Below are 26252 nucleotides of genomic sequence, written 5' to 3' on the forward strand. Positions count from 1 at the left end.
AAAAATCTCAATTTATAGAATTATTACTTTTCTATGAGAAACTACATTTATATTTAAATTTTAGTGCTAAGCAGTTGAAGAGGATATTCGATATTCTTATAAATACTTCAATCGTATTTAAGCACAGAAATCAAATAGTTGAAAATTTAAATTTTTAATTAAATTCGTCTATCTAGAGACTACACTGAGGAATTAGTTTTACATTTTAACATATAGTTATTATTTATTTGTTGCAATGGGTTACACATAACGCACATTTGCTGCCCCTCTAACTTCACGTGGATTCAAGGGGCGTATACTTAATGTTTTCTGTTCAGACACAGCAAGAGATTTTGCCTCAATTCCAACTTTACCTAACTCAAACTACGCCCCTGCATATCACATCAAATTGTTTCTCTCTCCCTCTCTCTTTTTCGCTCTCTCTCTCTCCCTTTCTCTCTCTTGACTGCTGGGCTGATTTTGTAGCCTTTTGCCTGCCGTTTGTTTACTTTTCATATGACAAAGTCAACCGACGACGCGTCGGCAACTTCTTGGCAAAAATTTTTATTTTATTTTGTTTTTCTCTCTGCCTTTTATTTTTTTTTTTAACAAATACTCAACACGCAGCACGTTCCCCATGTTCTCCAGTCGCACTCGCTGCACGTAGCACGTATTTAAAAAGCCCCGAGATTTACGTACAAAACTTTGGAGCCAGACCCGGGGCACACATGCGACAAGCTGTACACACACATGTGTACAGGCAGTGGATCACGATGGGAACGGGCGCGGGAATGGGAACTGGAGCGGGCATGGGGATTTGGGGCTCTGACAACGGGGCTACTGTTTGGCGAGTAAAGTTTTTTTGTGGCTTGTCGGCAAAACCAGTAGCCAAGAGGCAGCCAAGCCTCACACAGCCGTGCCCAATGCCAGCTCCATGCCACGTTGCACTCGAGTGCCGACGAAGAGATCGTGTTTTGTACATGTGTGAGCCCGTATACCCTGTACTTTGTTAAAGGCTCAATTATAGTCACAGTCACAGAATAAACCGTAAGTTGAATCAGAGGGGAGGCTGAGCGAGAGAAAGTGAGAGTAAAAAAAAGGTATTAATCGATCGATTGAAAAATGCAAAAGTGTCTCACAACAGTTTTCCACGCGTTTTCCCATCCTAAAGCAAGCACTTTTGATAAGATTCGCCTCCTTTTCGATTAAATTATATATATTATATATTATATTATATCGATCCGCTTTTACAAATGCGAGATTTCGAAAATTCCACTCATAAGGATGGAACATAGGTGAAACAAGAGAGATACTATCTTTTGTTCTTGAAAGCTATTCAAAAGAGTATCTCTTCGTCGCACAGACCCAATTTTAGCAGCTGCATTCTTAGTTGATTTCTGTGCAAGTCGCTTTGTTGTTTGCTGCTTTTGTTGTTTTGTGGCTGCTGTTTTTTGGGAATTGTTGTGGCCTCCAATGGATTCAAAATTAAACTCGCTTCGGCTGGCTACTCCAACTGCCAGTTAGCTCTTGGCCCGCATTTGAGGCAGGCCACAAAAAATATTTGTGGTCCGTCTACAGCGGACTTCAGCGGGCTTCGGCTTCAATTTGATTGCATTTTAACAAGGCGCAGCCAATTTCTTCTGCTATGCCGGAAAAACAATAAGCGGCGTTTGAAAATTCAATTGTTATTGCTCGTAGCTTTTCTTTTATATGCGACTGCGTCTCGCTGGCATCGTGGCTCGACGCTTTCCTTTTGCCATTTCCCGCTGTCCGAGACCAAATTGTTTTCCATTATTTTCTGACTCAGCAGCGCCGCCAAGGGAATGCAAGGGAACAGCCTCTTCATCAGCTTCTTCTGATTGCTGTCCAGCTGCCTCCTCTTGTGTTGCTTTTCTGATTTGTCATTATATTTTTGTCTTGCCCCAGCCCAAGTCCGCGCCGTCTGGATGGATATTTATGAGTTATTTGTTGTTGTTGTTTTTGCTGGTCGCGTTCACAACATGATTTCCGTTTTAGGCAAAGGGTCGCTCGTCTTTCAAACAGCGTTTACAATTAACCCCCTCTCTCTCTCTCGCTCTGCCCCTCTCTTTCTTTCTTTCTCTGTGGCCTAGCAATAAAGGCGCCGACAAGTTCTTTGGCGGAAGTCGTTTAGCTCTCCACGTTGAGTGCAGTCTGGTAATTGATTTTCTTTCTGCTGATAATTGCCTGACACAGGCTAGAAAACACGTCGACCGCATGACGCACCAAAGTGCTATGCAAATATTCCCAGAGCAATAATCAATTCCGAATCCTCGGTCCGTCCATTGGCTACCATCCAGCGCCATATTGTAACCAACCACAACTTGACCCATTTACCAAAGCTGCCGATTGGCTCATTATAAAACTTCAACACAGTTGCAACATTTACTTCTTGGCTGTAGCATGAAGCACTTAAAGGCCGAGTGGGTGGAATTGGGCGGGCGACTGAAATTGTTTTCTCAAGACTTTGCCAGATAGTTAACATTCCGCTGAGCAGCCGCTTTGAGCAGCTGATTGCCGAAAGAAATACTTGAAATGCTTCGCATTGAATTATCCATAAGTTGCCAAAGCAAAAGGTAAACTCTCAAAACTATCGGTAAGTGCTTAAAGCAAATACGCATCTCTCATGTGTGCTTTGCCCTAAGGCTCATTAAGAGGTAAACCTCAAGAATGCATATAAGGTTTAGCAGGACAACGAACTGAGTTTATATAGGCCCCCTTCTTAGTTAATAGCTCGGGCCTGTTTTCGGCAAACGGATCACTGATACCTTGAAAAGAACCAGACAGAGACAGTTTATGCCATTGCCGAAACGCATGAACATTTCTTAATGAAAGCTGAGAGAATATTTTGCATAGACCAAGAACATATATGCCCCATATAAGGTCGAGGATATTCTCTTATATGAGTTATACTTTTCCTAATTAAATTATTAGATATTTTATGCGGCTAGAAACAGATTAATCTATCATAGAATAACAACTATTTGCTAGAGTATACATTCCCAACAGATAAATTATCTTCTATGTTTATCTGGACAGTGTTAGAGTTAGATCTGATCCACATTCATCATTTAAAAACCTTTCAGCTTGATTTTGTTTTGCCATTTCATTTTAGTTTTAGTTTTAGTTTTCTCATAGTTTCACAGCATAAATGAGCTATTTGCTTTGTCGTCAGGCAGAACGTGACAAACCTAACAAATTGACACCCACTAAACCGCATTACTTGGCCATGGCTCGTGGTCCGTGTGGCACGTTAAAGTGTCTCGAACTTGCATAGCTTTAAACTTGATTGAACTAAGTGGGTTGGCTGCGGGCATGCAGCCTGGGCCAGTTGCTGAGATGAGTGATAAGACCCTGGGGGCAGTAACTGTGACGGGGAATGGGACTGCGGGCAGGCGTATTGGGCAAGCTCAGTGGCTTGGCACGGTCAAATCGGCCACGACTTTCAGTCAAAAGTGCCGGCTGGCTTTGAACTTTTGCTTACAATCCGGACCCCCGGGCCCGGGCACTTTTGCTTGGCTTTTGTCGCTCGTAGCTGGCATTGGCAACAAAGTTAACTTGATTGAACTTTGTTGGGTTCTGCCCTTAGCTGCTTTTCTTTTCGCCAACTTTTGTGTTTTGTAAATTCTGTTCTTTGTTGTGTTGTGCTGTTTGCGCTGTATAAAAACTAAATGGAAAATAAATTTTGTTTGCACTTTGAAAAGCAAAAGGAAGTCGCAACTTGATAGAGTGTGAAGGAAACTTTCCAAATGTCCAGAGGGGGAGTGTGTGTGTGTGTGTTTGTGTTTGTGCGCCTAGGTTTCTCTACTGCCTGGGCTTAATTATGGCGCATTTCCTTAACCCTTTGCAGCCAAGAAAAAAGTAAAATAAAATAAAATAAAAAGACGCATTGCGTCATCGACTCACACAATAAACTGCAAAATCCAGTGGAAAATGTCTAAAGACAAACCCCAAACTGCGGCCTGCAACGCCCTGCAGGGGCCCGTTATCCGTATCCAACCCCCTTTGGAGGGTTGCTCAACGTGGCCATTTCCGCTGCAGCCAGCGCCGCCTGCAATGCCAGCGATAGCAAATTCTCGCCTCTTGTCATATTTCCCGACAGTCTGGCACTGCGGCTCTTCTAATTTGGGGGCGTTTAAGCTATTTGGGGATGGGTGGGCGGACTAAGGGTTGCTTTAAAAACACGTACGTGACTATTTTCGGTGTGGCTTTTGCGGCTGCCAAAAGTCACCCTCACAGATTTTGGTGGAAAAACTAAATAGGCAAAAGTGCTGTCGACTGCTTGCTGCTTACTTCAATCGATTTCGGTCATTTATCGCTTTAATGCGATTATAATGCTAAGAATATTCTTGAGCGGAGTTCGCTCAAGCTGAGATTCCTGTCGCCTGCCAGTTTGTTAAAGCGTCAAAAGCGTGCAACACACCCCCGAAAAAACCCTAGACGCTGTCGCAGACATCTTTAAGGGTTGAGTCACTTTCCAAAGAGGGATAAGCTTTAAGCCACTCTGATACACACCTGCAAATAGAAGAAGAGAAGGGTTGCATTAGTTTTCAAGTGTGGATATTGTATTGGGCGGCATTCCATGACAACCGAAAATGAAATCTTCAATCAGGCATGCCATCAATCAGTTTATTTAATCAGCTTGAATTTCATATAGACGGGGTATCTACTCAGTGCCATGCTTAAATGGATTTCAATGGAAGAGAAAAGAAAAAAAAACAAAAACAAAGGATTGTAAGGCTGGAAGAAAATTGCAAAGCTGGCAGGTATTTAAGGGATGAGTTAGATTACGATGATGCCGAGAGATTGTGATATGGGAGTCTATTTTGATTATACAAATAACGAGCTATGCTAAGAAAATATTAAACTATTGTTTAATATACTTTAAAGACCGTTTTTAAGGCCTCTTGTTATATAGAATATCAGGGCTAGTGGAGTTGATTCTCAAGCAAATTTACGGCCAACATCTTGTAACTATCAAAACTTTCTTAAAGCATGACTCTAGCCCGGAATTGGAGCCCTTTTCACTATGTCACACACACACATATATACATGTATGTGCCATATGTGCCATATGTCTTAACTGCGTTTTAAAATCTCTTTGCAGCTTTTAGTTTTCAACTCAAGCTGACATAAGTTTTTCTTTGTTTTCCGCCTGTTTGCATTTTTCCTCTGCACTCTTTCCTCTATTACACGAACATATTTCGCTTTGTTTAGCACTCTTCATTTACATTAGAAGTGCGAATATATGCACTCGTAATTCCTGAGATTCGCATGCATAACTTTTGATCACATTTGCCTTGTCACAAGAACGTTAACAACAATTTGGCCTCCGACTCTGACCCATTTTTCTGTATATGTAGCGCTCCGCCCACGCCATATGTTATGCCCATTAGGCCTAATATGCGCTAATGTTGTAAATAAAGCGACTCCATACGAATATGGCATACTAACCAACTTCATTTGGTTGGCTCTCTCTTTGGCATGCCGTGCTAAATGCGTTGGACAATGGCCACGCAGAGGCGTAGAGACGCCGAGAAGAGAGTCTTTAATGTCTTTAATCCAATTTCCAGAGACATGAGACCAAAAATGAATACAAATGTGCGTACGTGTTGAATTTTACCAATTAAATGGGTTGTCTCCGCAGTCTGATAACAATGTCTGACATGTCTGGGCCATGGCCTGGCACTCTAAGTTCTCTAAGTGGGGAATGCCATTTGGACCTCATTGCCCATTGAGCTTGTCTCTGTAATCGATATTCATGCTTATGTTATTTTGCTTGGGCCATTGACTTAATTTCTTTTCTTCTGCTGCGGAATAAATTATGCAATTCAAATTAATGCTGCCATTACACACGACCCCGCCAAGATTGAGAGACCGACCAGCTCGCAGCGCCGAGAGCCCAAAACAAACACAAACAGAGGAACGTCCTCCTCCCGCCAACTCAGTTACCCAGATACCAGATACAAAATGAAATTAATCCGAGATGCCAAATGCCAGGCACGTATCGATGTGGCTGCGTTTCTGTATTATGTTTGTCTTTTTTCTGTTTTTGGTGCTCTCTTGTTCTGCTGCTCCTCTCTCTCTCTCTCACTCTCAAAGGAAAACCTCAGGAGCTAGCTTAATTCGGTGTGCTTTGAAATCGAATTAGGCTACAACACATGTGTTGCCCGAGTCTGGAGCCATGTCTTCCATGCAGTTGTCTTTTTCTTGTCGTGGCGTGGGTTAAATTTATGCCAGACCCCAAGCCAAGCCCCTTCCACAGAGCTTTGCTCACACGTAACCTGGTTGACAGCTGTTGCCTGGGGCGAACCTTGCAGGATGCAGGATCCTAGCTAGATAACAGCAAAAGGCAAAATAAGCACAAAAAAATAAAAAGAGGAAAAAGAATGTGACAGCCGTTGCCCGTGTTGGAGGCTTTGCATTGTTAGCAGTTGGCGTCTACCTTTCCGATAGGTGGCATGAGGGTTGCGGCAATACCAAGATCTAAGGGCATGGGCAGAAGTATGGGGATACGGCCATAATTGGCTACATTGGCATTTCACTTTTGGCGCGACTGCTGCCATAGCTAAGTAAACGTGGTGCTTAGTAAATGGTTGTTGCCACAAAAATGGCATTAAATTGACCCAGTTTTATGATACACCCGACAAGAATGTCGAAATGGCTGTTGCCAGAAAACGTTTATAGAAAAATATCCAATCATTTTACTTAAGTTTTCGGGTTAAATTGGAGACATGAACATTTCTTTGAAAACAACAAAAATATTGGGAAAGGATAAGAAATCTATTTAACGGCGGCTTTTTAAAATTAGGCTAAACGTTTTTTCGAGTTTAGCCAATTTGATAATCTCATTTAGAATAGTTTTATGAAAGGAAATGAATTGCTAAGAAATAAATAAATTGTTTATTAAATAAATTATTATACGAATATTTTAAATTGTAAAAGATTTAAGTCTTGGTATTTTTTGTATTTATACTGAGGTCCTCGTAATGTTCAGCTATTAACAAGATACAAAACCAAATACACTTTATACCCTACTTATAGCTAATTGTCATTAAGTTATTATAATTTCTGTTCGCTATTACCTAATTCATATCGACATTTGTGTCGCCTGGCATCGTCTACGCATCTATTTCCTTGCCACTTAGCCAGATGCATGCATCTTAATACATACACACAGTACGCATTTCCAACAGCTATCTCTATAGCTTTTCGTTAACGCCAAAATTGCTTACCTCAAATTGGCCATGACAATGCCCACGCCCACACGCCCCTTCCCAGGCAGCCGGGCCGGTGTCATTTCGGTGCGCCTTAGCGGAAATCTTCAGTGGCAGTTTTCACGCCCAAAGAGGCACTCGGAAAAACTCCTGTGCTTCGCACAATCACAATACCTTCATTATGGACAGCCGAAGCTGGGAATCGAGACGTGTAGGGACCACAAAACGCCATGTGGCAAGTGGCATGGGGCAAGTGGCAGAAACTCGAATCTCCTTTGAGCATAAGCGTCTTTTATTTTATTGTTTTGCCAATGCTTAAAAGAAATGCTTTTCCATTTAGTTGAACACTTATGAGCATTGCTACGGATATGTTTTTTCGATTTGCTGCGTGTTCCTTAAAAAAGAAAATGTCTCAAACTTTCTGTGTGTGTGTGTGTGTTTGCAAAGTATTTGTTGTGTTTGTTGTTTGCCCGGCGACTTTTCACACCACATCAAAAGGCGGCGAGACCGAGTGCACTCAAGTGTATAAACAATGGCGTTAAGTGTTTAAGTGCACGGAAATATCCGAGCCATGGATTGGCCCCTCATGAACCTCGCCCCTCACCGCAACCCCTCCGTGCACTTCTATGTAGAGCCCGTAAAGGCAGCTTTAATTTCATTTGATGGCATTGGTAATTTACAAAAAATGCAGACACAGAGTTTAATTGCCGGGCAACAGCTTGAAATAGTTACACACAGGCACAGATACAGCTACAGATACAGATACAGCTGCAGAGAGAACCGCAACAACTTTTCATTGGTGTCTGTTCGCCTCTGACTGTGGTCCACGTAGTGCAGATTGCCCAATGGAGACACAGCTATATGTATAATTTTATGGGCGCTATGTGGCCGCCATTTGGCCCAACATGGACAAATGGACGGACGAACGGACGGACCCACGGATGCCTGCGTGGCGCCAGGGCCGGGCAGGATGAGGCAGCAGTTGCCGTTAGGCTGCTCCCAGCGAGCCGGCAAAGTGCTTGGGTTAGGAAAAACTCAGCTCGTAAAGTATTTACAGGTAGATTGGCTTAAAGGCAATGAAGCAATTGACGCCGGACTATTACTAAGTAGATGTGCATGTCCGTTATCTTAATTCAATGAACCAACCGGCTTAGCAAGAGACCAGGCTTTAGTTTCTGGCTTTAACTAACGCAGAGTTGCACCAAAAGCAATTAAAAGAGATTATTGAAGAAATTTCAATCAATCGGAATGAGCAGCAGTTATTTAATGACTTCGTCTGCACGATGAATTGGAAAATGGGAAAAGCTACAGAATCACATTAAAAATGTAGCCTCGTTTGGCTTAAAGATTCATGAATAGATAAAGTCCAACAGAGGAAGCTAGTTTATATATATAAGATGGTACTGACGGTTCAGTAATAGACAAATTAACTGAATAACAAATTATCCACTATACTAATAGATTTCAATATTTATATTACAATATTGAGATTACGGATATTACCCAGCTTAGCCCGGGATAAGTTTGTTTCTTCAATTCTTAGACATTCGATTTTTATACCATTATCTGTAATATCTTAAATTACACATTCTTTTTTTCCATATATATTTAAAAATGAGTCCTTGGTCGATCGAATGATCGTGCTTTAGTTACATAATATATATAAGTATAAGGAGCTGTAGCTGCTTAAAATCCCAATTTGATATTCACACAGATCAGAAAATAAAACTTATTAAAAAGATTTAATTTAAATACTGTTAAAAAAAAAAAAGAAAACGAATTTTAAAATTGATTCTACTTTAGTTAAATATGCTGCATATGTTCTCATAATAGGTAAAATAAAATAATGAACTTTCATTCACTACATTCACTTAACCCTTCACTTTTCAGTCATTTTTTTCGCACTGTAGCCCATTCAATGGAACTACAAATACCTATACACGTGTATACATACATATACATATACATATATATTTATGCTTTATAGCTGCCTTGGCCATTGGCATTGCAGCTCTATAATGGCAGACCGCGTATAGAAACCGTATATCAGCTGAAGTAACCGTTAATTGCGTTTAACACCACACAGACACAGCTAAGGACGGACCCAGACACAGACACAGACACTAACACAGAGGCAGACAGTGAAACCTCCCCGCCAATCTCTTCTATAGAGTACTAAACCACTCACGATGCAGTAAATAGCTTTGAAGTTTAAGTTTATTTTTAGTGCTGTTTCATAATTAGATGCATGACTTGGCAGCGCCTTTTTACGTGCGCTCCTAAAGTCGCCCCGGCCCTGGCCCGCCTTGCCGCCAGCTGTCCGTCCGGCTACTCAATTAGCCAGAAAAGACATTAAACTTTCGCCGGTGCCACAGTTCCACGGGGCAGCACCCCAGATGAACTGCCAGCGGGGAAGTTCAAGAGTCTGCAGCTCCGCGCCTAATGAAGTTAGTGCAGCAAAAAAAATAAGAAATAAAAAATAAATAAAAAAAAATAAACGAAAAAAATGTGAGCGCCACTTTTTAAAGCAGCTGCTAAATTGAAAATCTACCCGGCAAGCCCCTGCCTCCCCCCACTGCCACATTCGCCTTCTGCACCGCACGCTAAACGTCAGCCATAAATAAAATGCAAATTTTGCCGGCAAACCAAATTGCAAGGATTGCTGTGGAGCTCCCGACAGGGGGGTGTACGAGGCGTGCTGAAGGGTGATAGCAGCTCCTGCTGGCTGTGGTTTCTGTACGTGTTTTGTTATCGGTAACTGCAACATATTTTCCGTATCAAATTTTGTGGAAAATGCTCGCAGCTCGATGAAATTCTATTGGGAAATATTTTTGGTAACCATTTTTACATGCTACATATATAATACACTTTCCTCGGCCCTCAGCACTTTGTTGTTTAATGCTACTAGGCACAATTACAATTTCTTTTATTTAATACAAATACAGTTTTGTATCAAGTATTTAATTCACGTAAAATGTTTCTTATTTTATATAAATTTTAAATCTGCAAATGAAATCAATTGCCTAATAATAATAGCAATATTAATAATAATAATGATATTAAGAATAATATTTATAATAATGTATAAGTGATAATGATAATGATAGTGATAATGATAATAATAATGATAGTGATAATGATAATGAACCTGATAATGATAATGATATTGATAATGATAATTATAATGATAATGATAATGATAATGATAATGATAATGATAATGATAATATAATGATAATGATAATGATAATGATAATGATAATGATAATGATAATGATAATGATAATGATAATGATAATGATAATGATAATGATAATGATAATGATAATGATAATGATAATGATAATGATAATGATAATGATAATGATAATGATAATGATAATGATAATGATAATGATAATGATAATGATAATGATAATGATAAAGATAATGATAATGATAAAGATAAAGATAATGATAATGATAATGATAATGATAATGATAATGATAATGATAATGATAATGATAATGATAATGATAATGATAATGATAATGATAATGATAATGATAATGAGAATGCAATTTAATTTTAATCAATAATTGAAACATATTTGAACATACTCGAACTTATATTGGCCATGTCCAGCATATGATAAGAGTATGTTGCTGTTGTAAGTGTATGCGTTTCGACGGTTTTCCATAAATAACATTTTATTACTGTTATTTTTTATTAACGGTCTTGTTGAACTGTTGTAGCTCAGCGCTTAAGCTGTAGGGAAAGTAAAGGGGGAGGAGCTGCTGCTGCTGCTGCTGCTGCTGGGATCATTAAAAATGAAATGCGAACGCACATATTTTATGAACGAAAACTATTTTTCGACGAAATTTGTTGTTGAAATAACAATGAGGCAGGCAACTACTATTAATAACTAGGGGATCTGTGTGCCACTCGGCCCTATCCAGTTGAACCATCAGCTCGCTCGCTTAACTCCCTAATACAATCATATAAATTACGCTGCCCGAACAATCAATCAATGTCAGAGTCAGGCACTGGCACAGAGCCTGACTGTGTGGCATAGGCCCGACGACGGGGTAGATTTAAGCTAAGCTGCCACGTACTTGGCCGCTCATCAATTTCAATAAACGCGAGCGGCGGCGACTCTGCGGATCAGCGTCCACGTCCAGGTTTGGACAAGCGACCACCAACGCCCCATTAGCACCTAGCTAAACGCTGCGGCATTTGTCAAAGTCCAAGAGACGACACCAGCGCTGACAACACGAGGAAAGAGGAAGAAGGTGCTGGTGTTGGCTCCCTTTGTTCCATGTGTTTTGCATTTTAAATTGTGGCACAAATGAAATTGAAAATGGCAGCAAAAGATGCGCAGCTATGCGATGGCAATGTCTCAATGTCGCTGTGTGTGTGCCTCTGCGTGTGTGCATGTGAATGTGTGTGTGTGTGTGTGGTGTCAACAATGGCAACGCTCTGGGTGGCATTTCATTGACAACAAGTCATAAATTCTACAAATGACAGACAGCAAGTGGCAAGCGACAGCAGCAAATGCGCCAAAGTCTGTCAATGGCATTCACTTTAAGAAGTTCTCACTGTATGCAAAGTATTGCAATCAGTGCTAACAACACAAAGCACGAAAAGTTTAAGGAATAAAATCAATTTATCGAGGATTTCTAATGTGTATTAGAGGAATCTTGAAATCTTTATCTAAATCATTAGCGAGCTTTGACCAAATGTTTTCTTAGGTACAAATATTTTTAAGAATATTCCAATTATCAGAAATCTTATTAACAGGTAATTTAAATTTCATTTATGTTAGTTTACTCTCATATATTTAATTTTTATTTGTATTTTATTTATTGCAGTTATGCAGCTTAAATTATTTTAATTTTTATTATTTAAATGAGATTGAGGTATTAATGAGCTAATATTGAGATTTGTTATACCTTTACCGTCCTTTCCCCAACATTTGTCTGTTAAGTAGAGCAGCTGTTATGCAGCATATTTCAAATGTTACCTTTACACAAGATCAATCAAATAACCAATTTGTATTATTACATTTCGATTTAGGGCTTAGAATCTATTCCACCTTCCTTTACCTTTTATATGTCACAAAAGCTGGTCTTTCTATTCAGTTGGCCATATGACAACAGGCTCGTCAAATCAATCAAGCGACATTAAAGTATTGTACATGTACATCAAAGTAACTTTAACGACCCAACCAATTATCTGTCTCTTTCTAGCTGCTGACTTCAGTCGGACCCAGCCGACTGGACGGCAAATCAGCTTAATAAGAACTTTACAACGTAACCAGCATTTCAGTTGGAGGCAATTGAAATTTAGTGCGCTGGCAGCAGAAACCTAAACCGAAACAGAAACAGAAACAAAACTCAAGCAGCGACCACACCCAAAGCATTTCCTCGAATTGTCCGAAGCAAGCGGCAGAGCCAGAGACCGAGCCAGACCAGAGCTCAGAGTCCAGAGTACAGAACATAACGGACAACACCTGCCTATCAGGTGGGCATTGTGCTGGCCATGAGTGATGTGAGCGGAAGTACGGCTCCAGCAGCTCTGGTTGATATCAAAGGCGAGCAATTCTAATGGATGAGTATTATAGGCAGGCGGAGACTGAGAGAGGGGGAGCGTACAGAGGGACCACAGCATTTGGAGCAGCTGTGCATGCGGTTTATGAGCTACGCAGGCGGAAGTTTTAACTGCGCCTCGCACACTCAAATACACGCACACATACAATATAAATCAATTGCATCGCAGTGGCACAGTCCGCAGTCGAGGGGTAGTCGTCGTTATACCCCCTGCCAACAGCTGAAGAGAGACACACACGACGCAGCCGTCATTTCGGCTTCCCGTCATTAGCCATGTCGCCAACGAAGTCGCGTAGTTTTGTGCATGTGTCACGCTGTTTGTTGCCACGAAAATCCCAAAAACCATACTGAAAGATTGCTCGCCATGTGTCCTGACTGCGTACTCCTCTATCTCCTGTCTGTCCGTCTGCCCGTCTGTCCGTCTGCCTGCTGACGTTTTTATAGCTGCTAACAATGTGTCAGGTTTTCTTAGAACTCACGATGAGACTTTGGCTCTGCCTGCTGCCATGAATATCCGTATCTCTGCAGCCGAAAAGTCGACTCATCCCGAGTTGATAATTAGGCGCAGTTGTCTTGAAAAAAACAACACACACAAATACCCATAAAAACTGTTGCTGCCACAGTGTTTAGTGGCTATAAGGAAAAACTATTCGAGACTAGCGAAAACTAAATAAACTGCAGGAGGTTTCTACCTATTACCCACTATTAAGGGGTCTAGTTAGGTAGAAACTATATAAGATTTAAAAATTTTACTTAAAAATTAATTTTAGAAAAAAATTTGAAATTTGTAAACAAAATTTAAGAATTTATTCTGATTTTAACTATCAAAATTATCTGTCTATATATAGATATAAAACAAATATGATGTATGGTAAGGAACTATGGTTAAACTGTTAAATTGACTTTCTGCAGTTTAAATTCAAGTTTAGTATATTTTAAAAACTAGTCAATATTGTATCTAGTTACAACTTGGAGAGCTCTTAGGCATTACTTCCCGGCATCCGCTCGTACTCGTACAGCTGCCCGCTTTTTATAGCACCTCAAGGAAGTGGTTTTGCTTTTTTTGTGGAGCACGAGCACACACTATGCCGCCAACAAATTGCATGTGGCTTGAATATTTTTGGCCTACCCCTAGACTATTTTTATGTTGCCTTGCCCGAATGAGGGCCACGCAAATTATGCGTAAATATGTGATATTCCCCCCCCCCCCCCCCCCCCCCCCCCCCCTTTACGGGCACGCCAAGCGGCGCAATAATTCTCGTTTATCGTTTTGCGGAAAGTCAATTTTTATAACGCACCAAGCGACGACGAGTCATATAACCCGCTGAACACATATATATACGAAAAAGAAAAATGATTTGTGGTTGGCTGAAATTGGCGCACCAGGCAGCACTGGGCAGGGGCGGAGGCGGGGCGGGGGCGAGGTTTCTATTGGAGGGCCGGGAGGAGGCCATGCGTACGAGCTGCGACTTCCTACGCGCAAGAATATGTAACAAATTTTGTAATTTGAACGCCACAAATCATAATTTTACATAATGATCAATTCATATACGTCAAAATGTTGTTGTTGCCATTCGCAGTCGCTCGTAAAATGAATTATGTGGCCCGGGTCGCCAATTTCGTGGAATTTTCCCTCATTTTCTGACAGTTAATATGCCAAGCGAGACGATTGGCCATGTGTCCGAAGTGTCTGAGTATCTCACTCAGCCGGCGCGCGTTACTAAACTATTTCAAACCGGAAACGCATAGGACATAATGCAGACATATATAATGGGGGAATAGGGAGTTCGACTGGGAAAAACTTTCTACGAAAACTAATTAAACAAATTGCATTTTGTGTGTAATGTTTGTGTTTGTAAAGTTTTAGTGCAATGCACTCACAGATCTGATTACATGGGTGGCCCAGAAAGTTTTCGAAACTTATCGCGGGGCGGAGACTAAACAAAAAATTAAATATAATATAATATAACATAACATAAGTTCCATAGCATACGCGCTGTAAGTTGTCCGATTTTAAGAGCTCTGTTCACTTAACATACAACTTTACTGTTATGAGCGCCAAATGGAAATTCATATCGATTTGGAAATAGGAGTTATTTAATATTATTGTAAATATTTAAAGCTATGTGTAATAAACTCCTTTTTACATTTCCTTGAGTTTTTATGCATAAGTATTTTTGACACCTTTAAAAGATCCATCAATATGTCAAGCTACCCTCTGCCAGCTAGGGTCCAACTCCAGCTGCAACTACAACTGACAGATGGCGATGGCTCCTTCAGCCTGCAGCATATCAAATTAACACAGACACAAGGATTCGGGCAAAGGGGCAAGGATAAGGGGAACGGGCAGCGGCAAGCGAAAAGCGGGCAACTGTGAAGTAAAACTGGGAGATGCTGTTTGGTGCCCATTAACTGTGGCACTTTTGGGGGCAGCATGCCGCAATTTGTTGGTCAGGTTTGCAGCGGAAGGCATCAGGCAGCAGGCTGAAGGCAGCAGGCAGCCAACCTGGCTGAGCTTTATGCTCGTATGTATGTTATTTTTGTTTTCTTGCTTTTTAATGAGCATCGTGCAGGGGTTTCGGTTCGGACTCGGGCACTGATGTGCCTGCTGCCTACCACTGGCTTTGGCACTGGCAAATTGCAGGTTCTCCTTTCGCTGTGGCTCAAAGTGTTGCACTCATATTTTGCCGGTGTGCGCCTTAATTATATGGCCGCCGACAGAAATTCAAGTGAAAACCATTCGGGTCGGGCCAAGTCCACTCTTACACACACACACACACACACACGCACAGGCCTAAGCCTATTTCGAGCCGCTGTTTAAAGCATGAAAATTTAATGCCAGCTTAGCCCGAACACACAATGGCCAAGCCCGGCGACCGATGAAAAAGATGTCGATTCAGCTCTCAGCTCTCAACTCTCAGCTTAGCCCAGTACGGTTCAGTTCGGTTGGGTTCGAGTGAGTCCCGGACTTCGGTTCGGTATTCAAAGAATCTTTCATGCCGCATTTCCGTTTAGCCTGAAGCCGCTTAACAGCCCAACTTCTCACTTTTCTCTCTCTCCCTCTCTCTCTCTCTCCCTCTCACTCTCGCCCTCTGGTGCTCAAGTATTAATTATGCACGCATAAAATATATTTTCAACCTTTTTCTCAGACTCTCAGCGCTGTTTGGGTCTTTCAACATATTTTCTGTGAATGAGCGGGCGCGACATCAATGGGATGCAAATTAACTGTACAAACATAAATAACACTCAAAATTCTTGGAAAATATCATCGTAACCCGCTCACACTGGATATACCCTCAGCATTTGTCAAAGCAATAAAAATCGTTGGGCTTCTGTAGTTTGTGGGGGCCCTCGCGGACCTTTTTGTTTGATAAGCATTCTTATCATTCTGGCCCTGGGTCTTGGCATCTTTGTTGCCTTTTGCCGCACTGACCTGTATACGTTGCACGGTGACCGGTTTTATGATATACCCTTTAATGAATTCAAAAGCACGAGCTGTCATTCCTCCACGTCCGGCAGCCCAGCTCCTCTATTCAACAGCTATGCGCGTGCTCATTACCCTGGATACGAGTGCGAATGCTTTTTGTGCTGACTGTGGCTGACCCGCTTTCGCATTTTGCACTTGTTGCCCATTCGCTAGAGATATTTCTCTTAGCGTAAATGAATTGAAATTGACAACTGATGTTGGCTTTTAAAAAATGTATCTGCCAGATACACACCATCAATTATTTAATACACTGCAATGGCAATGCATTAAAACTTTTACGCCCTCTCCCACACGCTGCTCGGGAGATTGCTTTTAAAACAAAAACAAAAAATGATTAATTGGCGCTACAAATTTACGACGTTGTTGGATTTTCCACGCCGATAGCGAGTTGAATGTATGATAAAGCCCTTGACGGAGTTTTCCTCTACACAACATTTTCAGCTCGAAGCGATTAAAACTTTTCGTCAGCCCCCAAACAGCAGCTTCAACTTTACAAATACATCAATGTAATGCAGTGTGTGTGAGTGTGTGCTAGCGTGTGTGTGTGTACATGTGTGTGTGTATCGTATCATTATGATGATTGTTATTGTTTTTTGTTGTACAATAAATTATACGCCATAATAATTATTTATGAAAGTCTCACAGAGCTTGGGGCAATGGCCATATTGCGTATAATATGGTGTAAATGTCATTAATGTGTTTTTATTAGTAATGCTAGGGGCTCTTTAAGTTCCCTAACACATACATATATTCGAGCAAAGTCTAGAATTTGTTCAACTAGATTCTTTACTGAAAAGGGAAGTCATAAAGAACTACTTTGTCAGGTGCAAGACAACAGTTTCAGGCTCAAGCTTAAATATTTAGTTAAAAAATCTAAATTATTAAAAGTAATTTAATTTATTTTCACCATATCCAAATTAACATTAGTTCTCGCTTTGATCTAGGATCCCGCAACAGCAATAATATGATGTATTTTATAACTATTTTAACATTATTTTATTTTATTTACTCTTTTCTATAATGAAAAAGGTAAATGTCGACAGCTTTCAAAGCACATTAAAGCTTTAAGCTTCAGGCTTAAGCTTCATTATTTTACTCCAAGTTAAATGCCATGAATTAAAGGATTAATTGATGATATTACCCGACAATCAAACAATTTCGAAGCCCAATCTGAAGTGAGCTTTGTTTAAATACCCCAAATATTATTCATTTCCAATTATTTGCTCACCACGCTTCTGCCTAGAACTGAAAGCCCATAATAGCACCAATATGATGTCTTTCATAATGCGGCGCTTTTGCCAATTTGTTGAGAATTTCAATTTTGAATATTGATTATTCATTTCCTGAAGCGACGGCGGCGCACCTATAACGAATTCGGATGCGATTGCGGATGCGGATGTTGATGCGAATGGGAATGGTAATGGGTCTGGGTCTGGGTCTGGCACTGGGACCGGGTATGTCGGTTGCTCCGCTTGCGCCTTTGGCTTCGCTGGAGACGACGTCGTCGTCGGCGACGCCATCATCATTGAAATGGTAAATTGGACTGCAGAATTTTTATATTGGAATTGCTTCGTTGTTGTAGTTGCTATTTGCTATTATTATTGTTGGTTTGCCGTGGACCCCCTTTGTCAGAGTGTGTGCGTGTGTGTGTGTGTGTGTTTGTGTGTGTAATCATAACGGCTCGCTTGTTAACATGCTACATTAAGTTTTTATCAAGAGCCATGGTAATAGAGCAGGGCGAAACCAGCGCAGACCACGTCAACACACATAAATACATAAATATCTAAAATAATGATGTCTTTGTTGTTGTTTTCGTCTTTGTTGTTTTTGTTGTTGTTGTTGATTCTTATGATTATTGTGGCATGCCTGCAATGTAGCATGATTAACACGGGACACAGCACAGAAATCGAGGCAGGAGAGAGAGAGCAGCAAAACAATAAACCGCTCGCAGGAGCAAAATGCTAAAAGCATTGAACAATGCCGTCCCACAAAATACGTCACATACATTACAAATAATCATAATAACAATGGCGGACTCCATCGGCTCGTTACGCATACGCCGCGCGGCCCCAAATAGCCTGAAACTGGACCTAAAGCCAGACATTGCGTTGCGCACATTAAATGTTGCAAATTACAAAAGGGCTTCCAGCTAAAGCGATGACAAAATTCAATTAATCTGATTTTTGAGTTGTAAGAAACTATATCTCGGGATATATAAAATACTAGACCTTAAATATATGGATAGAAGCACAAGTTCTAGGCGTTACATTTCGTATTGTATTTTACTAAGAATTAGGGTTATTTAAAACTCCCAGCATAAAGTTTGATTTTAATAAGAATTTTACAGTCGAGATGGTTTTGGTTAAAATATAATATATAATATAAATTTAAACCATTTATTTAACCAGAACATAGTCGGGCTTAAAAGAGACATATACTGATCTCCAAATGAAGACTATATATAATTTATTTATATTCCAAAAACTATATTTTCAAAGACCCTATTATAAAGAGACGACTCTTTAGACAGCTAAAGCAAGAAGAACTTACTTTATATATGTTCGCCTAAATCTTCCAAATTTGTAAAAACACTTTACAAATAGCTGTCGCACCTGATAAGATATTCCTTACAGCTCCAAACAATATCAAATAGTCTTTAAACTATACACTCAACATCTCAGCCAAGCTGGATTGTTTTTGACATATGCAGGCATTTTAAGGGCATTTTAACAATTAGTTGAATTCAATTGCATAGCATTTACATTACCGACAATCCATATACCCTTATCCATTATCTGTTGTCAAGCATTTTACCAAAAAGCACTCAGCATTTACTTGGCCAGTTTTGCATTTTAACTGAAAGCCGCCTTCCACACCCTTCGCTAACAGTTCGCCATACTCTCGCGGCAACACGTTTTATCATTTAACGCGGTGGGTCTGGGACGACCACCCACCCACTCATCCACCCACCCACTCATCCACGGGGCATCAACAGCGTGGGAATATATCAATGTCGTTGCCGTTGCTGTCTGTCCCTGTCTCTGACTGTGTCACTTGATGCGTTTGCTATCAGCTGCACAGCCACCACGGCGTATGTGTAATGCCGTTTTTTCTATGGGTTTATTTTATTTGAGCTGCTTTTTTTTTTTGCTTTTTATCAATTAAAAGCCACTTCAAAAGCGGAAAGTGTCTGTGTGCCGTTGACACACACACACAAAGGCATGCTGAAAACAGACAAACGCCCAAATAGCACACAAACACAAACACAAACACACACAAACAGACACACACACACCCGCACACACACAAGCACGTAGCGCGCTTTTGTTGTCGTCGGTTTGGTTTGTTGGACGCTTTTAGTTTTATCTCTCTGGCGAATACTTTTGATGCCACATTTTGTTGAGTTGAAAAGGAAAATGAAGAGTGAATCGTTTTATACCCTGCAAAATGGGCTTATGTTAAATATGAGCAACTATTTCTTGGATATCGTTAATATATATAATAAAAACACAAAAACAAATGTTATTTGCTTAAAGAAGTGGCCAATTTTGTAAAAATAATAATAAATTTATTAAACAATATAAATAAAAAAATCTAGTTGAATTTTATAGATTGATTGATTAGATAGATTATCTGACATTTTTTTATAGGTTTATAGATTGATTGATCAGATAGAAAATCTGACATTTTTTATAGGTTTATAGATTGATTGGTCAGATAGAAAATATATCCTATAGGTTTTAGTTTAAGAAAATGAAACTTAACATTTGCTAGGTCTAAAAGACAACTACTTCTCTGCAACGTTTTTTACAGGGTATGGCATCAAACAAGCAAACAAGCACAAACAGCAACCATTTCTGCCGTTTGGTTTTGTGCACAGCTTTAAGCCAGGGCTGACAGATTTTCCACTCTCTCCCGCTTCACAAATGCGGTTCAACGTTTTTGGCGGCTTTCCGCTTTGACACAATCAACGGACCCCATTCGACGATCCCCAAATGCGGCAGCGGCAGCGGCAGCAACAACGGCGTCGGCGTCCACTCAAAGCTAATGACCGACAAAGCGTTTTGTATTATTTTCAATTTCATTTTCACTATGCGCTCCTTAAGACTCCACGCACATACACACACGCACACACTCCATTTGGAGCGGCCTCCGCGCCATGCCATGCATTAAATATTATTAAGATAAGGCGTAGCGCGCTTATCAATCAGACGTCAGACGCACCGACACCGTTGAACCGTACAATTCGCAGGCAACGGGGGTGAGGTGTGGGGCTAGCGGCAAGTTTAGCATTTAGCTGGTTGACTGGTTGACTGGCTGACATGATTTTTCCATCATATTCATTGAAAGTAACTGGCATAGTTGCCGACATTTTTCGTCGCTTTCAGCTAACATTTATGTTTGAACTAACAATTTACATATAAGCTATATATTGGGGTGCGAGTAAGACTCAAAAGTCAGAGTCAATGTCTCCGTCGCAGTCTCTGACAGTGTTTGCTCATTGAACTCTGTCGGCACATTTCCAAGAAGCCAATTGCTAAATCAACAAACACAAACAAACAAACAAACTCTGACGAGCAAAACAAAAACCTCAAAAAGTCATTACATATATCTTCTGATTGAGAAGGCCCCCATGCCTTCTCCTCTGGCTCTCCGGCCATCTCTGTGGCCGCAAAATGCAGAAGCTACAAGCTAACAGCTTTTTATCTTTGCCACAGGCGGCATTGTTTTTGGCGGCCCAGGCCAAAAGACCTGGCCACAGCCTCCAAGACACAGCCGCAACAACAAAACCAGTTGGAGCTGGTGTCCAGCAGTCGCTGCTTGCTGCTCGAGCCAGGCCTTATAAGGTCTCTGGCATGTCAGAGGCAGAGACAGAGACAGAGGCAGAGGCAGTGGCAACGGCAACAGCAAAGACAAAGACAAAGGCAACGGCAACGGCAACTTCCTGGCTAATATTACGAAAATTGCTTAAAGAGAGCTACGCTCTGGTAGGATCAGCCCAAAAATGCACCACTGCGCGAAGACTGAAGCCTGAGCCTGTCATGAGTGCCTGCCTGGCTGCCTGACTGCCATTGGAATCGCCTGTTGCCTTCTACCGTAATTCACAACAACGATAATAATAACAACAACAACAGCGACAACAACAGAGCCAGAGCTGAGGCAAAAGTTGCGAAACTCGCACCACACGCACAGTGGTACAAAGTAGCTTAATTTGCATCGTTCAACAAAAATATTCGAGGTTCTATTTTCTGTAAATATAATTCAAGATGTTAAAATTAAATGCAAGTCATGTCACATTTCTAGATTTAAATTTGATCAAATAAGACATATATATTTTTTGCAAAACTAAATAAAATTTTAACATTGAAAAAAGCAGAAGCTGGAATATCTTAGACTTTTATCGGGAATCTGGCATAAACGAAATATCATAAAGCAAAATCATGCTCAAAAATGCATTATAATGGACCAAAAAACTGGATGCCTACAAACAAAAAGGGCTTCCATGGAAAGCATAAGTATTCATTGCAGATCACAGAATACTATTTTTAGGATTGGTTAAGATCAATTAATTCTTAAAAAATTATATTATAATATATATATTTTTAAATATTATACTATTTACACACTCAGTTTAGTTATTATTCAAATACTGACTTTAAAAGTTAAACCCTTCGAACTCGTAAAATTTTCAATAATAATTGAACAAATGAAACAATGATTCCAATTTATATACATAAAGTATTAATCGCCTTAAACTACATTTTTGTGTCACTGTGCAACAGTGCATGGCCTCTGTGCTGCCGAACTTAAAGCAAAAAGCGCATCTTTTGAACAGTGCGCAAAGCGCAGCTTGTCCCGCGACTCAACTCAGGCCATGCCCAGGCACACACACACACATACACGCACACACACATATATGCAGGCGCGCGTGTTGTGTGTATCTGAAAGATACAAAACAACGTACGCTTGTTTGTCTGTCTGTCTGTTTATCTGTCTCTCTGTCTGTCTGTCGATCGTCGGCTCTAAACCGCTTTTGTGTATGGCCGCCGAGATGTTTGGCATAGTTGGAAGCGCGGAACTGGTTGGAGCTGCGGCTGCGGCTGAAGATGGAGCTGCGAGCTGTAGATGGAGGACTCCGCCGCCTTGCAACGCGCCGACGCCGTTTGCCGCTCTCAGTTATTATTATTTTTGTTTGTGGCGGCGACTCAACAATAACAACAACGACGCCGACAACTGCTCGTTGTTGTTGTTGTTGTTGTTGTTGTTGTTGTTGTTTATCAACGTGAGGGCTTTAAAAGGTTTTTGTGGCATAGCAGCAGCTGCCTCTACCTCGAACTCTCTACCTCAGCCTATCTACATTTACCTGCAACAGGTAAGAAATTTTCGCTCGCTCGTTCGGCATTTCAATGTGTTTTGTTGCTCTTCTCTTTAGGCTTTTTTTTCGTTGTTGTTTTGTTGTTTTCTTTTCAGTTTTTTATATTTTGTGCCTTTGCTGCTGCTTTCTTTGAAGTTGCATGCTTCGGCGTGCCTTTGGGTTTCCTTTGAATTCGCTCTCTCCCTCGATCTCTCTCTCTCTCCCTCTGGCAGCATCTGCAAGCAATTAGTGTATGGGGGCTTGTGGTATGCCAGGGTTCCCGCTCGATCCTTGGCTGGGGTTCAAAGTGTTGCCCTGGCATTTAATTGATGCAGTAATTGTAACCCGACTTCCCAATCCTCTCCCCTTCCCTGCCCAGCCCGCTCTGCTCGCCATGGGAGCAAAACGCTTCCACCGAACTGACACAAAAAATAAAGAGAAGAAGGAAAACAAAAAAAAAAAAAGATACACATTGATTGATTGATGTTTCTCAACGCGACGTTTTGTTTGTGCAGAAAGGTCGCCCCTCAAGATTGGCCGCCACTTGGGAACGCTTTCCCAGCTTGGATACATATATACGATTATGATACACGCTTTTGTCTATATCTGTGTGTGTGTGTCCAGAAAGTTGGCAAAGTCGAGTCGAATCGAGTAGAATCGAGTCGAGTCTCTGCCCCTGTTCTATTGATCACGAATTCGATCGCTTTTCGAGTACATACACAGAGACTGCTCCCTTTTTGGTATCTTCTCCTCCAGCTGCCGCTCGGCTCACCCTGGCCACTTGGCCGATGCTCTTTGGTTTTTCCATTTTCTATTTATTTTTCGTGCGTCGTTTTCTTTTGATGTTCTGTGAGTTGCTTTTGCTGTTGTTGTTGTTGTTTTGGATTTTCTACGTTCTATTTTTGTGTGCCTTTTTTTCTCCACCGACCGACCGACCACAAGCGAACGCCGCCCCGTTCTGTGTATCTTCCAGATAAAGAACGCAACGCTCTGTCGATTGCCTACATTTTCCATTTGCCGTTGTTATTCTCGTTGCTTTTCTTGTTGTTGTTCTTGTTGTGTGTGTGTGTGTAATTATTGGAAAAGGATGTGGGAGAAGCCCTTGACTGAATGAATCTTCAAATTTATTTAATAGACAACATTAGACTACATCTGATCGAATTTTTGAGAATTTCTTGTCCTAAATGAAACCTTTTAGTTTCGTATGGGATTTATAGACAAGACTAAGCCTGATATATGTCACAAATTATGGATGTAAGCATACATTTTATTTATTTTTAATACCAAATGTTTCCACCTATTATTCATTCATTCTGCAAAGCATCTAGAAATGTCTTTTATTTTAAGCTTTTATCAACTTTAAAGTACAAAATAATTGAGTACACAAAAAAAATGAGAATAGCAAATTTTGACAAAATCGATTAAAACAAGGGCAAAGACATTTTGTGTTTAAGCACACATCTCTTTATGATAGATAATATTTATAGTCAGAAAACATAGACAAAAAAGTGCTGGCAACTATTTTCCATTGGGTTAAGTCTTTTTTTTCGAAATTTCTTGGCAATGACTGCAGAAAACAAATGAGTTTCTTTCTTTTACTAATTGTTGCCAGCACGGCTGTAAATAATTTTTGCATAAACTTTATGGCTCATTTTTTGTTAGGTGTCAACACAGCTTAAGGCATAAAAATAAAAGATTCTAATAAATGTCAAACGAAGCAAAGCAACATTTTAGCACATTTTTGTGTGTGCTTTTATTCGAATTGTGCGAAGTTAAAAGTTGATGATATTAAGTTTTTTAACTTTCATGTGCATGTTTACAACAAAATGACAAGTATCTTAAAGTTTGTTTTTATTGTCTGCTCGGATAGCCCAAATATTAAGTTAAGTTTAGCTTACCTGAGAATTGTTTATAGCCGCCGAGTATCTTGTGTTTCCACCATTTGACAATATTGCCCGCCATCTCTGCTTCTGCTGCTGCTGTTGCTGCCTCTTATGGTTGCAACTACAATTGTTGTTGTTGTTGTTTTTTTTGTTTTGTTTTTTGTTTTGCTGGCAATTTACGAGCCTGTAGCGACTGTAACTGTAAATGTTGCTTTGGCCAAAATGTTTTACGGCCTTTGTGGGTGGGTTATCCTTGTTTGTTGTTGTTTTTCCCGCTGCTGCTGCTGCTGCTGAGACTAATACACTTGCTCTCAGGTGCCACGGCGCAACGTAGCGACCTTAATTTGTATCTGGCATTATTTCGGGGCTGTGCGGGTCGGGGAATTGCGTTAAGGTTGGATCGTAAAACTTTTTACAGCCGGGATATGCTGCATTTTAGTTGAATTTTGCGCATATTGTGCGACTTGTTCCTTCTCTTTCTCTCCTCCTCGCTCTTTGTTGTTTTTGGTGTGTGTTTGGGTGTGTGTATCTCGCAGATACTTTTTGACGTAGCGCGCGTAATTTTAATTGTAAATTTTTGTTTTGTTGCTGTTGTTGTTTGCCCGACGCGACGTAAATAACTTGGCGAGTGAGCAGCAGCAACAACAACAAAAACAAAACAACAACAACAACTGCAAAATGCTAAAGCGCAAAACACGATTTGTATTTCCAAACGCGAACAGCGACGCTGACTGCGACGGCGACCGCGACAACGACAGCGACTGCGATGTTGACAGCGTATTTTTGGGGTGTAACGGTTGTTGTTGTTGTTGCGGGGCGGTTTTGTATTTAACGGCACTTGCTTTTTCGCTGCACACCCTACAAATAGCAAAAATTTTAGCCTAATATATCTCGCAAACACTGAACATGCCGAACTTCATTCACTACGAACACAATTTTTCAGTCAGTTGTTGTTTTTATTTATGTTTTGTAAAGGACGCACATTTGCCGCGCGTATTTTCTAGAAGAAGACGACAAGCACAACGCGCTACCTAGCGGACAAACACGACCAACTCGACTGGCGTACAGAAACGAACTGAAAACGCGAAACACTAAACGGCGCCTTCGACGCTTACCAAAACAAAAAGTGGTTTGTGAGTGAGAGAGAGAGCGAGTAAATACCATTGACTCTCTTCTGCTGTTGTCGCTGGCACAGTGCGCAACGCATGGAAACGGAACGTGGTGCTCTGTAATACTGTTACAGAAATCGCAGCTGTTGTTGGCCCAAACAAGCGCTAATACAATACGGAAAGACTGGCTCGGCGTCTGTTAACCGTAACATACTAGCAATGTTCCTGTTAACATTCATAAACACAACAGTCCAATGTTCGGCATTGACATTTATTTATTTAAGAGCTGCCAATTAAGAGTTTCACATGCTCTTTTGGGCTGTGGCAGTGCGTTTTATACCCTGTAGCCACAAATAGGTTTTATTAAGGTATTTAAAATGCAAGTAATCTTAATTTCTGCACCGTTCATTTTCTTTTTTTTATAAGGAACTTATCAAACCCAAATACAAGTCCTATACAAGTTTTACAAAGTATTATTTGTTGTTAAATATATAAATATATTACATATTGTCTAAGAAAAGGAGGAAGAGAAAGGAATATAAGGAGCGAGGTAGAATGCAAGATAATAATTAATTATAGAGAAGGATAAAAAAGTATCAGCATAGATAAGGTGAT

At 40.6% G+C, this 26252-nt stretch overlaps 1 protein-coding gene across 1 annotated transcript in view; it reads right to left on the reverse strand.

Moving 5' to 3' along the window:
* Positions 1 to 24653, reverse strand: part of LOC115771565 (protein naked cuticle) — a 43049-nt gene extending 18396 nt beyond the window's left edge. Inside the window, exon 1 of the mRNA XM_030717316.1 lies at positions 24544 to 24653. Coding sequence (XP_030573176.1) covers positions 24544 to 24607 — 64 coding nt within the window. The 5' untranslated portion in view covers positions 24608 to 24653. The remainder of the gene's footprint in view (positions 1 to 24543) is intronic.
* Between the last annotated feature and the right edge of the window lie 1599 nt (positions 24654 to 26252).

This window comes from Drosophila novamexicana, unplaced genomic scaffold, assembly GCF_003285875.2.
Source record: "Drosophila novamexicana strain 15010-1031.04,08,12 unplaced genomic scaffold, DnovRS2.1 tig00000072-arrow-arrow-pilon, whole genome shotgun sequence".
Classification (NCBI taxonomy): Eukaryota; Metazoa; Arthropoda; class Insecta; order Diptera; family Drosophilidae; genus Drosophila; species Drosophila novamexicana.